This window comes from Bos javanicus, chromosome 15, assembly GCF_032452875.1.
Source record: "Bos javanicus breed banteng chromosome 15, ARS-OSU_banteng_1.0, whole genome shotgun sequence".
Lineage (NCBI taxonomy): Eukaryota > Metazoa > Chordata > Mammalia > Artiodactyla > Bovidae > Bos > Bos javanicus.
In genome coordinates this window covers 32,243,508-32,258,584 of record NC_083882.1, presented here as the reverse complement: position 1 = coordinate 32,258,584, position 15,077 = coordinate 32,243,508, and the positions used below count along the sequence as shown (strand labels likewise).

The window sequence follows — 15,077 nt, the reverse complement described above, 5'->3', positions numbered from 1 at the left end:
GAAGGCCACTTTGCAGTTTTTGCTTCCCTGGACTCAAAGGATGCTGTGAGAGGGGAAGTTATGATTACAAAGCAAATATAAGCTTGAGAATAAGGAAAGGTAGGAATCCAGGCTGTGTTCATCAACAGGATACTTTGTGGCAAGGCCCCTCCAGGGGCTCACCTCCCCGAAAGAAATGTGAGGCTGGGGACTGGGGAAGTGGTAAAAGGAAAAACTCAAGGTGACATGTTAGAATTTGTGTGTTCAGATTCCAAGAGGGAGTAGGGTGAGGCTGCTGCAGACCTCTGGCTGTGGTCAGAAAGTTCTGATGTTTCTAGGCTGGGCGGGGGCAGGGGGACTGCTGGATGAGATGAGGTGAGCTCTGGAGGAGTCCTTTGCTGAAGTCAGGGTGGGCCAACTGTACCCTGCACACTTACAGAAGCAGGAGGAGCTGGGGATGATTGGTGTGGGGTGGATGAGGAGAGGAAGAGGCAGAAACAGAAAAGACAGGTGCACTCACAGGAAGGTCTGCATCCCCCGACATTTAACCCCAAAGTAACTCATCTTTAAAAGAACAATGTGGGCCTGTTCTGGATGAGGACTGAGGGACCACGGGCCTTGGAAGGTGAACTAGGATGCCTGTGTCTAGAGGGTTTTATTGTCTACCTTGGATGTTTTCAAAAACCCCAAACACGAGTGCATCAAAGACACATCAAAGGGGGAGGATGGGCAGAAAAGGAAGAAGGAGACACACCTTCTTTGACACACGTGTGGTTCTTCTGCTGGTAGCCAGGAGGGCACTCGCACATCAGGTCTCCGGACGGGAGGACACTGCTGGACACACCGTCTGGACACCTGCAGCTCCTGCTGCCGTCGGCCTTGGGCAGGCACAGCAGGCTGCAAGGCCGGGACACACAGGCATTGCTTCCTGGAGAGGAGACAGGTGGCAGCGGCCGGGTTAGCAGTCACCAGGGGGCGCCAAACGCAGGCCTGAGACCCAGGGACTCATCCTTTTACAGACTCACGGACCCCACGATAAGCAGCTCAGGAAGAGAAAGGTGCAGTGGAGAGCGTGAGCAGGGCCCCAGCTGGATCGGATGGCCCCGAAACCAAGCCCACCGGGAATCTGGATGGAGGACGATGAGACACCACAAGATAGGCGGGGAGCTGCAGGGGGGAGGAGGGTCGTCGCCGAGGGGTGTCTCAGGGGATGCAAGGCAAAAACCTGTGCCAGTCAGAGGCGGGCAGGTAAGTCTGCAGCATCAGGAGGATGAAGCCGACTTAGGAAGAGAAGAAAGGATGACACCGGTACCCGGGGTGCGGGGGTTGTGGGGCTCGGCCAGGCCCGGCCCCAGTCCCCATCAACACACCTGTGCCTCTTCTCTTGAGTTCCTTCCCATCTCCCTGCATTCTTTCCATAGCACTTTTAGCTTGAGTGGTTTTCTGTGCCTTGTGACCCAAAAGCCCTTAACTAGAATGAACATACACCCAAGTACCTGCAGGCCCCAAACAAAAATCCAAGTCTGCTTCCTTAATTCCTTTGTGCTATCAGAGCACAGCCGCTGAGCTCAGTGAGGAACCGACCAGATAGCCATTAGGCAATAAACCCATGGGCAATGGGCTAATGTTGATCTAGTCCACTATTTCCAATCTTTTCTGCGGTTCAGCTTCCCAAAAAGAATGCCAGCTAGAGTCCATACGATCCTTCACTGCACTCTTGAGAGAGAACGTTTGTGGATGCACAGCGATGGAGGTGTTTTCTATCCCCCGCATCCTTCTGGGAAGGAGACAGAGGAGCCATAACAGAGGAAACCATTTCCCAACAGCTGAAAATGTGATACAGTGATCAAGCAATGTGAAAGTCATGTAAACTAAGAAATGTGTGTTTTTCTTTTTGCCTGTGACTACTCATAATCAAAACTAAATAGGGGCTTCCCTGGTGGCTCAGTAGTTATGAATCCACCAGGACTCGATCCCTGATCCAGGAAGATCCCACATGCTGCGGAGCAACTAAGCCCATGTGCCACAACTACTGCAGCCCACGTGCCTAGAGCCCGCGCCCCGCAACAAGAGAAGCCACCTTGATGAGAAGCCCGCTCGCCACAACTAGAGAAAAGCCCAGGAAACAACAAAGACCCATGTGTGCTAAGTAGCTTCCATCGTGTCTGACTCTTTGTGACACCACGGACCACAGCCTGCCAGGCTCCTCTGTCCATGGGATTCTCCAGAGAAGAACACTGGAGTAGATTGCCATTTCCTCCTCCAAGGGATCTTCCCCACTCAAGGACTGAGCCCGTGCCTCTTCTGTCTCTTGCACTGGCAGCCATGTGTCTTCCCACTAGCACCACCTGGGAAGGCCAACAAAGACTCAGCACAGCCAAAAATGAATAAATGAATAAATAAAATTTTAATTGGGGAAAATAAATGTAAAACGCTTGGGTAAAACTCAGCTGATACAGATTCTTCAGTTGTGCCCTGAATCAAATCTAAGTAATCTGTTTCCAGCCAGCCAAAGTTTAGCCGATGCCATCCTGGCCTGCAGGTAGGGAAACAGGGTTCATTCATGACAACTGGTAATGAGACGAGTGAGGACATACTCGTAAGCTGCAAATGTGTCGGCATCTCCTTGGTGTTTAACTGGTATAAACTACATGTAAAAAATAAAATTCCTCATGATACAGCAACAGTGTTGCTTTGATGCTAAGGATCCAAGAGCACAAGGCATCACCAAGTGGATAAAATACACACAACCGGGGGATACATGTTTGATGAAACATTCAAAGGGGTCTGCAACTGACTCCATCAACCAATAGGCTGGATCATCACAGTGAATAACCTGCTGATGGGAGTAGAAATGCCAGGAACCAGCTCCCTCTCATCTGTTCCGTGGGCAGATGCCTGTCCCTTTATCTCAAATGCACCTGCCGTGGGCTGCAGGAGGGAATGCCGAGTTGCCAATAACAAAAACAACCCCATCTGGGGTTCTGGAACATGTTCTTTGTATTCAAAGGACACCATGTCATCCGACGTTCCAAGAAATTGAACAATAATAGAATATTTAACAAATACTCATCAACAGGAGTTATTTTCACATGGACTCTGTCTGTGAAATAGCATTAGTGACATTTTCACATGCAGGGTAAGTGTTTCCACCCAAAGAAGAAAACTGAAAGTACAGAACCCAAAGGGAGCCGCAGTATTGCTAGAGACTGGCACCCATAGGCATGAATGAAACTGTAATCTGAGAGGCACGGCCAGGGACAAACCCCAAACCATGCGACCAAGTCACTGATTCTAAAGGAGTAGGCAGGGCAGGCACGTGTGGGTAGGTCCAAAGCCGTGGCACAGGGACTTCCCTGGTGGGCCAGTGGCTAAGACTCTGCATTCCTAACGTATGGGGCCTGGGTTTGACCCCTGGTCAGAGAACTAGATTCCACACGCTGCAACTAAAGACTCCGAGAGCTGCAACGAAGACCTGGGGCAGCCAAAGGAATGAATGAAGAAATAAATAAATATATATATATTTAAAATAAACACACATGCCACAGTACAGAAAATGGGAGCCCTGGTCACAGAGAACCTGGGAGAACATAAGGAAGATGTGGCAGAGTTCCATCAGAACACAGCCAGAGACCCCTGCCCGAGGACACCGTCGTCTGGTGTGGGCCATGGGGGGCCGTGTGAAGACAGGGCAGCTGACAGCCTCCATCTCCAAAGACGTCCATTCCGAAGACCAAACGTTAGCCCTGTGAGGCCTTCACTGGGCACATCCAGGACACTTACAGATCTCCTCTTTGGAAAATTCCTCCAGAACCCTCTGAGGAGCCAACACTGCTATTATCAGGCTTAACCATCCACACACTCGACAATATCAAAATCAGATCCACCTCGTATGGCAAATAGTTACCCTCATGATAGACATTGAAAACGGTGTGTTTACTGCAGGCTCTGAAGAAACAGTCCAAGAACTCCAAAACAGTTTAACCCATCGCAGCATCAACTGAATACACTATAGCCCTGCTGACAGAGTTGTTTAAAGAAAAGAACACTCTCTATGAAGAGTAAATTCCAGGAACACTGTGTAAGAACAACCAGGTATGAAGACCGAAAAAAATGCGCCTGTTTATAACTAAATATTCTAAATTGACAACACTGCACGTGAACAAAATTCTAATCATCCTAAACAAGAATCCACTAAAACCCACAACTCCTAAATCACTGTCGTTCACTGGGGCACTGTTAATCCAACAGCAGGGGAGAGGTGGAACAGAGCCTGGGGGTTTCCCGGACGTTCAAGCTCTGAAGTCAACTAGGCCATGGCTCAAATTCCCACCACTAACTAAATGTGTGATGGAGAGATGTTACTGCACCTCATTTCCAGGTTCTCATCTGTAAAATGGGACTATTAATAATACACATGGACTTGGGGGAAACTGTTAAATCATGACAACTCTGATGTGACCCCCATGGACTGAAGCCCACCAGGCTCCTCTATCCAAAGGATTTCCCAGGCAAGAATACTGGAGTGGGTTGCCATTTCATTCTCCAAACTGAGGTTATACAAGCCCACTAAGGAAATCAGTGTGGTGCTTATGACACAGCAAAATCCCTTAGAGTAAATGTCCTTTATCACTGCTGTTATTACCTTACACATGGCTTGTACAAAGTCCTGGATGTGTCAGGAGCAGACAACAGAGGAAATAAAGCTTGCTTGGCACTGGGGATGGCCAATACCATCATAAACTTGCAACACTCTCAATGTCCAACAGAGCAGGCAGGATGGAGCAAACAAGTTCAAGGCCAAGAGGCACCCACTGCAGACAGGCAGTGCTGGCAGCCGGAGACCACTGTAAATGCTTGAACTCATACAGGCCTGAGAGATGACAGACATGCTTCCCTGGCCTTGCATCTGTGGGCAGGGGGGCCCCTGGAGGCAGGAGACAGGCCGGTATTTCCCCTTGATGACTTATTTAAATTCACCAGAGCAGCCTCCAGGTCACAGCATGGCAGCTAGGATGAAGTGACCGGCCAAGCCTGTGGGTGGGAAACCAGGGTTCTCTGGTTCATCTGAACATGGAGTTGCAGGAGCTGAGGCTGTGTGCTCAGCCAACAGGTGCTTACAAGCACATGTCAAAACACAGACCTGCTCTTCCAGACGGGGAGGTAACCTGGAGAAATGTTGATTGTTCCCTCGGCTTGCCAGCGGGCCCGATCAGTAGGGGTGGGTGTCCTCCGTCAAAAGCCCTGGGATTTCAACCACTAGAGCTGGAAAGCAGGATTCCTCTCTCCCTATCGCATTTATTTCTTTTGTATTTTTTTTGTTTTTTGTCTCTTTCTTCTTATTTCAAAACAGGCACCTCCTCTAGGAAAGAATGTGACTTCTTCGCTTTATGGGAGAACTGGAACAAAAAACTCAGCTCCTAAATAAGAGAGGGGCCTTTGAGAAAGCTTATTCATATGTGAGATTCCGTTCCCTAATCGAGAAACCACGATCCTAATACCAGCCCTGCCCACCTCACAGGTCAGCTGCGAAGGCGCAACAATAATACAAACTTCCATCTCTAGGATTCTTTATAGTTTTCTGAAAACTATAAAGTTTCCCCTTTCTCATGCTCCGCTCTCCAGTCCCAAAAGCACAGCGGTGATATCTATAGCCGTATTACTTCCCCTGAGAGTCAATTTTCTCTTAGCACAGGGCCAGCCAAAAACCGCAAGACAACATCAACGTCCTAGTTCAAAACAGGAAGCCCAGCAGTCTGTCAATAAAGGGCCGTCAGCAGACCCAGGATGCTACTGAGTCCTGCTGAGATAAAGAAGGTCCTTCTTAAGGGGACTACTCTTCTAGGGGAGGGTGGTGGGGGTGGTTTGTCCTGATCCCTCTCCTCCATAATTAATAGTGTGACTGGGAGATCCACAAAGGGAATGGGCAATGAAGAAGGAAGAAGGTGTCCTACTGAACAGTCTCAGAGCCCAGGACAGCCAGGCAGAGCCTGGCAGCAGGTCTTGAAGCCTCACCCCATCATCTTTCAGACACTCATTCTCTACAGGCCCTGGCAAGGCTTCCCCTGCCCCACCCCTTCTTCTTTCAGCAACTGTGAAGTGAGCAGCGACTGACTGCTGGGCACTGGTAAGATTACTGAGCAAAAAAGACAAAACCTCCTTCTTCATGGGGTTTAGAGTTTCACGGTGAGGACAAGAAATAAGTCATCCTATAACTAGACTCTGCCGTGCAAGGGAAGCAGGTTTCAGTGAGCAATTGACCCGTCATCTGAGTGACCAGAGAAGACCGGACTCCTGTCGGGAACCAGCACTGGCTGTGCACCCAGCACAGCATGGCTCCCTGTCCAGGTGCCAAACGAGGATGCAGTGCACGCTGGGCCTCTCGAGCTTCGAGAGAAGCCACACCGCCCAGCAGTCAGGGGCCAGAGGCAGGAGGAGGGTGTAATTACCCACCAAACACCAGCGTTCCAGGCAGGCAAAGACACACTGTCTTCCAGCTGTTTGTGTATCATTAGAAAAGAAATTAAGATGTCATTAGGAAGAAATTAAATAATGTGCATGTTGTCGTGACAACAAAGACACAGGCTGCCAGACCCTGCTTCAGCAGGGATTGCCCACACCCAGCCCCTTTCGAGAGATCAATGCGACAGAGATGAAGGAGGGCATGCTGCCTTACCAGTTGTCTTGCCCCGGTAGAAAATCTTCAAGTCCATGGGCCCCGTGAGCCGGCTCGCCAGAATGGCCATGTCGGACCCGCTGTATTTGGAAGCTCGGAAGATGCTGAGCTGTGACCAGTCATCCCAGTATATCTCATTCTAAAAAGATGAGATTAGATTCACTCATTAGTCAGCTCTTCTGTCTTTCACTCAGAACCCGCATTAAGAACAAGAACTCCACTGTGGAGTGGACACCTGACATTCCCTGGATGAATGATTGGTGTGAGCAAGATGCCAGTTAAAGGTAGGAATCAGTGCTTTTATCCAAACCTCACCAAATATCCACACTTAAGGAACCACCCCAAAGAAGCTATCTGATGAGTGTTCGAGTCTGACCACAAGCTCAACCCTTGAGTTCAAAATCTGAAGAACTACTTTATGTTGCAGGGTTGAAGCACAAATGACAAGGCCCCCAGGAGGCAGGGTGGGGCTCATCTCAAGACATCAGGAAATGAAGAGAGCAAACCTCACAACAGACGGGAACTCGGAGCCCAATGGAGGCTACCAACACCGAGAGGCAAGCCAGGAATTTTCATCAGATGCAACCTTGAACTTCAACCTTTTGAAATGAGAATGACGAGCACCCTAGATCCCTGGCAGCTGGGTCTGGAATCCCTCTCTAGGTGCCAAAAGAAACTGCCTCCAATTCAGAAATGAACTGATTTTCTACAAGTTAGATAAGCATCTCAGTAAAAACCCAGAGACAGCAGGCTCTTTGCCTCAGTCTGCTCCTCGCCCACGTAGACAGGTTGCCCAATGCTGGGAACAAGTGAGGTCCCACCTTAAAGACAGCAATAGCGTAGGGGTGCGGGAGGTTGTCCAGGATGACGGAGCGCTGCTGGCCACTGAAAGTGATCCGCTCAATACAGTCCAGGTAGGCATCCGTCCAGTAGATCCACTGCTCGTCCACGGCGATGCCGTTGGGCCACTTCACATCCGCTGATACAAGGCGGTAGGCAGCCGAACCATCCATGTTGCTCCGGTAAATGCCAGGCCTCAGGTCCCCCCAGTCGGTCCAGAACATCACCCTGGGCGAAACCAGGGAAAAACACACATCCCATCAGAATGGGGAGTGTGCGTGCTCAGTCGCTTCAGTCATGTCCAACTCTTTGAGATCCCATGGACCACAGCCTACCAGGCTCCTCTGTCCATGGGATTCTCCAGGCCAGGATACTGGAGTGGATTGCCACGCCCTCCTCCAGGGGATCTTCCCTACCCAGAGATGGAACCTGCATCTCCTACACTGCAGGCAGACTGTTTACCATTAAGCCATTGGGGAAAGAATGGGGAGATGGACACTCAAATACTCCTCCAAAGTGCCAAGCATTCAGCCAGTTAGTTAGGCCTTGTTATTGTAATCTCTAATTATACTACTTAAAGCCAGTTAACTACCTGACCCAGAAATTCTTTTACTGGAATTGATCTATGGATAGAATCAAGTTATGCAAAGAGAGTGTACAAACATGTTCATCATCAGCATTGTTCACATTTGTTGCTGTTTAGCCATTAAATTGTGTCAGACTCTTTACGACCCCATGGACAGGAGCCTACCAGGCTTCTCTGTCCATGGGACTTCCCAGGCAAGAATACTGGAGTAGGCTGCCATTTCCTTCTCCAGGGAATCTTCTTAACCCAGGGATCAAACCCAGGTCTCCTGAATTGCATGTGGATTCTTCACCATTGAGTCACTTGGGAAGCCCACTGTCCACACTAGCAAAAAATATACATATATAGGTAGATGTGCACACATACATATATATCTATTTAAGTGTGTGTGTGTGTGTGTGTGTATATATACACACAAAAATATTAATCTGTAAATTGTTACATTATGGTACATAGAAAAGAACAATAAAACGTCTAAGGATCTACATGCGTTCAGATTAAAAAATCTTCCAACCATATTAATATTTTTAAAGCATGCAGAATAGTAAGTATCCTATGATCCTCCTTGATGCATGTGTGTGCATATGTGTCTCTGTGTGTTAAAGGGTGTACACAAGTACATGGGTAAAAATAAACTCTGAATGAGACACAAGAACATATCAACCATGATTACTCCTAGAAAATGTGAACGCGAAAAGAAGAAACCAATATTTTTCATTTCATAAATTTCTACTTTCTTTTAATATTTTTAACCAAGTGCATATGTTACTTTCAGAATTTTCTTTTAAAAACTGATTTCTCAATCACAAATGCTAGAAAGACTAATCCAGAATTTCCCTTTTTAGGTATGTTTCCTTAAGTTAGCAATAAATTAGTGAGAAGCACCTCTGCATTTCCCATTTTCCAGTTTGCATGCAAACTGTTGGTAAGAAAACACAAGCTGGGGGCAGGAAAAAGAAAGAATGGTTTAAATATTTGTATCACACGTGAAACTCAAGATAAAGGCTCCTTACAATATTCAAGCAGGGCTGATTATGACCAGAGAGACTTTAAATACTATTTTCTGTTAGGGAAACACCCCACAGCTGCAAGACATCTGGGTGCCTACAGACTGAGATGCTTGCTAACAGAAAGGGGATGGAGTGTGCAGCCCAGGATGACTAAGCTACGGCTCCAAGACTTGCAGGTCCTAGATTATTTCAACCACAATGATAAGAAACAAGTTTTTGGCCAGCAGTTTGCATTACCAAGAGACTCTATCTGTGGCAGCCCTGGACCCACATGGATCTTCTCTGGGACCACACTTACCCATCTTGAGGTACGAGGACCAGAGCCCTGGGTCGATCGAGCACAGAGGAATTGACAATAGTGAGGCGGAAGTCGCCGTCTGGATGCCCCACCTGACAAATAAAGGAGAGGGAATGGCTTAGAGGGGTCTGAGCTCCTGATGAGACCCACGCTGCAAAGTTTCCTTCTTGGTTCCCACCTATGGTCCTCTATGGTGGCTGGATTCCCCTGTAGACTGATTTGGGAAACCTGCCCCATTCTCCAGCCAGATTGAGTTGCTCCCTCCTCGGGTTCAGGCAGCAATTCTCAAAGGGTCTGACAGAGGAGCCACCATCACCTGCACCCCCAGTTCTGGGGGTGTGATTACCTGCACAAAGTAAGTGTTTGCTGCGTGTTTATTTACTCCACCCGCCTCTGCCACTCCAAGCTCCAAAGCCACCAATGTCTCTGCTTTATCCATAAAACAAATTCTCAAAGTCACCACCTCCCCAAATGAGAGTCCCCAGATTCTTTTCTCTCCACATTCTCTCTCCTCCGTGTCAGCCCCTACAACCTCAGGGAGACTGGTCTTCTTAGGGATCCCCAAGCCTGATATACCCACTCCCGTCTGCTCTTGCCATGTATCCCCCCAAGACCTGTCCTCTGCTTTTTAATCAAATCCTATCCTTCCTTCAAAATACCCCTCCTCTGCTAACCTTTCTGGTCCACCTTGATCAATGGGCATCCACAGTTCTCATCACTGACTCTTCTTTCACCATTTCACACACAGTATTTGAGTTTACACTGTGAGCCTATAGACACTCAAGCTTTACCTGCATCCTTCTAGCAAAGTGCTAAGCACACTCAATTAAAAAAAGAAAGAGGAAGAGTAACGACAAGACCACCGACGCACGGCTCAGAATGTGACCACTGCTATGCATCCTTCCACCCTTTCTTGTTGGGGGCCAGAGTGAGGTACTCCGCCCGTGACAAAGGTCATGAGGAAGGAGGCTCGACATACGCAAAGGCGGGATCGAGCCTCAGGAGTCCCCCTGGAACTCCTCGAGCTTCTACCCCCATAACCAGAGCCTGCCTACTTTACTACTTTGTGCTCTCACCTACACCTCTGACTTTACAGGGGGCTGTCCCCCACCACCTCTTTCGGAGAAGAAGTTGACTTAGAGCTCCAGTTAATAAAAACTCCTGGGTGTGACAAGAGTGTTTTAACCCACAAATTCCTCTGAAGGTTCTCTGGCCTGCCTGACAGGCTTGTCCGGCCACATGTGATCGCTCACAGCTTCCCAACTGTGAGAGGCACGAGATGCTTTAAACCTTCTAAAAACAGGTTCCTTAGAAAAGTTAGAAAACTATTAGTATAAGTATAATGGGCTGATTAGAAATTGTATTGGTGAAGGGTTTTTCATTTGTTGAGCCAATGTTTGTTGCTAAGTCTCCACATCCCCTGCCCTTACACACATTAATGAATATATAGAAGAACTAAGTATTAACCTTTGATATTAATCACGTTAGACCTTAGGCTAAGTAAATTCTTTCCTTAACTAAAACCCACTACACCCTCACCCTATAGGAATGTAACTTTATTTGGGTGGTGTCTGTTTTAAGAATAATCAGCCCTGGAGAAAAAAGTGTCCTGGTTGACTGACCGTTGTCACAAGGAGAGGGTCGTAAATTGTCAGCAGGCCCCCCCTGGCCAGAAGATGATGTAACACCCCTAAGACCTCTGTATACATTTGTATGAAGCACCTGACTTTAATAAAAGTCAGGACTGCTGTCCCCACGTGACTTTTGTATAACATCTCAGTGTATAAAAACAGACTCTGGAAAATAAAGAATTGGGATCAGTGTCTCGAAATACTGGTCTCCCCATGTCTCTCTCTCTCTCACTCTGGCTGAGTCTCCATCTGGAGCGTGGAACCCACCATGCTTACTAATTATGCCTGGGCTTCTAAGATCCGACCGGGGAGGCCTCAGTGTCTCCTCTCCTTTGGGAGAACGGAAGGACGCCTGTGGCCTATGTAAGTGGTGCAAACTTCTTGTCTTGAAGTTTTATTGGTCTCCCACGTAAACCAAGCTATTCAGCCTCTTTTCTCCACTGAATTTTCCTACTGAGCTATCCTTATTCTATTACTCTTTATATCTTTAATTAATATCTAATTGAAGCTATTGTATCCTGACCCTCGACGACGCCGTCCCCGCTTCGAATACCCTGGATCAGCCGGGGCTGGACCCCGGCACTTTCTCTCAACCGTCCCATGAGGGGAACACTCCAATGATCCTTGCTCGGTCACAGCTCATCTCAGATGTCACCTCGAAGACACCTCCTCTCCCCCGTCACGTAATCACATACCCTGTGTGATGTTCACCACAGCACATGGCACCAACAGGACAGATAGACTTATTTCTTTGTTATTTTGCTTCCTCCACTAAAACCTAATCTCTCAGCACAGGGACCTGCATGTCTTGCCTCCTGCTGTATCACCGTGATCTAAAACCAGACCCGGCCTGCAGTGGGCCAGGACACAGCACCTGCCAAACGACTGACTACACAACGGAATCTTCATCTTACGGATGAAGACACTGGAGCTTAGAGGGGATAAGATACTCTCCTGAGTCATTTAGCTACCAGAATAAGGACTAGGGGACTTCTCTCTGGTCCAGTGGCTAAGATCCCAAACTCCCAACGCAGGGGGCCGGGGTTCGATCCCTGGTCAGGGAACTAGATCCCACACGTTGTAACTAAAGAGTTCACATGCCTCAACTAAATATGCCACAGGCCACAACGAAAGAAGATCCTGAGTGCTGCAACTAAGATCTGGTGCAGCCAAATAAATAAAAATAAATACTTTTTTTTAATTAAAAAAAAGGGGGGGATAAAGACTGAACCCAGGTCCATCTCTCAAGTTTGTGGCTTTTGCTGGTCATCTGTCCTGTCTCTCTGGGTCTCCCTGTTTCTACCGCGCCTTACACAAGTCATGCCTCCCCAGAAGTCAGTGTAAAGAGGTATTGAGACGGTGCCCCAGGGCCCCAGCAGGAATATGCAGGAGTTGAGCATGCCTAGGAGCCCATGATCTCTTACCCCTCTCGGTCCTGCAGAGCTCAGGTGCAGACAGGTGAAGTGAGGAGGTGAGAGGACCTACCTTACAGGGCAGCTGTGAGAAGTGAATCAGAGAATTCACGCAAAGTGGTTCCAACAGGAAACGACCACGAGAGCATGGCAACCACATTACAACCACAATGAGGATGGCAGTCACAATATTATCTACATCACATTACACTAAAAGCGTAATACTGGAGTGTGGATGTCACAGCATTATAGCAATGCTGTAACAGTATCATTATCTTTACGATTTCTACGCTATGCTGCTGCTAGCCCCAATACAAGTGTTCAGGTATCTTAATGAAATCTCTGTTTGACAGATGCAGACATCCTGTTTGCACATGGGACCCCCTTTCTCTGCAAATCTCAGGGAATCTCCAGAGGAGCTGGACACACTGGCTTCCCCTCTGTGTCAAATTTGGCTCCCAGCCAGGCGCCTCCCTGCTTGCTTAATCACAGACAGCACAGAAGGCACGTACCTCAATCTTTTTGAAGCCAGAATCCACCCAGTAAAGTAACTGGCTGAGGGGTTCAAAAGCCAAGGCTTCTACTGTCTCCAGGCCAGAATTGATGATCACCTCCTGCCCCGTACTCCCGTTTAAACAGAGGCGCTAAAGAGACAGAAGAAGAAACACTGTGAAATGCGCACATGACCTCCAGCCAAATCAGTTCCATCGATGGGAACCTGCTTATTCAACTGGCTTGACTGGCAAGAGCAGTGTTCCACATGCATGAAGCCGTTTTTCACTAAAAGCATTTCTTAAATGGATTACAGCTTCCTGTTTAAAGCAGGATAACTTAACAGAACCAAGTCATTTATATCTGCCTGCATGATGGTCGTGAACACTGGTCACTGAGCTACGTTGTATCACAATAATGAGGTAGAGATGACCAAGATGCATGAGTCTGCTTGCTTTTAAAATAAATGAAACCAGATTGCTGTTATTTCTAAGATCCTGTGTCTGCTTTTTATAGTCCTTCCTCCCTCGGAGGCTCCAAGTCATCAGGTACTACCACTTGGACAGCCACGGGCAGCAGCCCCTTCCCCCACCTCCTCAAATACCCAGGCCCTGTAAAATTTCTATTGGGTTGGAAGTCCAGATAAAACTTGTTAGAATTGCTTTTATAAAAGGATTAAATAGGCAATGAAAAAAGATCAAAGAGCTCTCTTTAAAATGCACGGGTCTGCAAGTATGGCCAATTATCTGGCCTTCCCAGCGATCTTTACAGCTTACTTTCTGGTTCTTGACTGTGCTCGGAATAGCTGAAGTGGATAATTACGTGAATTACAGAGAAGTCAAGAGTTACTATATCAGGGCTTGAAAAGAAGGACATGAACGAGGCAGTGGGTATGATAATAGGGACATAGAGGGCTACATACTGAACCCTAAAATCTTCCCAGCAGGAAAAGGGAGACCTCACTTACAAGCAGGAATGCAGATTTGAGGGCTCCCTCTGGTAGGCAGGGAAAGAAAATACTAGAACATAAAACTGCAAAGTGTCATCCATTGGCCCTGAGATGAGATAAAACTTAAAAACCTCAAGTACCCATCTCCTTAGAACACTCTGAAATAGGTTTACCTGGACTCAGCAGTCACAAGGCAGGGCCCCCACAAGCAGACCCAGGGAAGACGCACCTGGATGACGTCCAAGGCCAGGTCGGACCAGTACAAGCAGTTGCGGTCATAGTCGAAGTCCAGGGCCACCGCTGACCGCAGCCCAGTGAGGGGCAGCTGCTCGGTGGCCCCTGAGGCCAGGTCGTAGCGATGGATGGACTTGCGCATAGCGTACAAGATGAACTCGTTCTCCTCTGCACAGACACACAAGACAAGAGGGCAGGTGGGCCTGGGGGTGCTGAAGGGGTCCTCGCACGTCCGACCTACCTCTTTCTCACCCAGAAGCCTCAGAGCCATGGATGGCACAAGGCATGAATCAAGTGAGAACCTAGGGATCGTGACTTAGAAGGAGGGTAAAGCAATAACATTTCTGCCTCGGCCAAGCTACTCAGACATTCATGAATCTCTGCTTTTTACTGCTACATTTTTTTTTGTTTTTTCCCCAAATCTGTGTCCTCCACAGCCCTGCCCTCCATAGTAGGCATGCTCCAATATCCAGCTTCAGAGCTCAACCTAAAAGTTTTGGTCACATATGAAAATAGTCATACCACTCAGCACATTCCTCCTGATCACAGGACGGGCCGCATCATGTGGCACCGTAACCTCACTGACTAGGGAACTTTCCACTGAAGACTTATAGCTAAGTTTTCTAATCTATTTGCTCACCCATTCAATATTGTTCATGATACAGAGCAATCATATCAACCTATTCTACTTTTAAAGTAATAATATATATGTTCCTGGCCCTGGTGGCTCAGATGGTAAAGTGTCTGTCTACAATGTGGGAGACCCGGGTTCTATCCCTGCGTTGGGAAGATCCCCTGGAGAAGGAAATGGCAATCCATTCCAGGACTATTGCCTGGAAAATCCCATGGACAGAGGAGCCTGGTAGGCTGCAGTCCATGGCATCGCAAAGAGTCGGACACGACTGAGTGACTTCACTCACTCACTTCCTGGCCACCTACAGAATGTATTACAACACAATCATCATGAAGA

At 48.0% G+C, this 15,077-nt stretch overlaps 1 protein-coding gene across 2 annotated transcripts in view; it reads right to left on the bottom strand.

The window, feature by feature from the left end:
* Positions 1–15,077, bottom strand: part of SORL1 (sortilin related receptor 1) — a 170,122-nt gene that overhangs the window by 59,881 nt on the left and 95,164 nt on the right. For both annotated transcript variants that reach the window (XM_061440624.1, XM_061440625.1), the window contains exons 17-22: positions 14,103–14,275; positions 12,945–13,076; positions 9,390–9,481; positions 7,477–7,723; positions 6,656–6,794; positions 734–907 (exon numbers count right to left, since the gene is read on the bottom strand). In XM_061440624.1, coding sequence (XP_061296608.1) covers positions 734–907; positions 6,656–6,794; positions 7,477–7,723; positions 9,390–9,481; positions 12,945–13,076; positions 14,103–14,275 — 957 coding nt within the window. The remainder of the gene's footprint in view (positions 1–733; positions 908–6,655; positions 6,795–7,476; positions 7,724–9,389; positions 9,482–12,944; positions 13,077–14,102; positions 14,276–15,077) is intronic.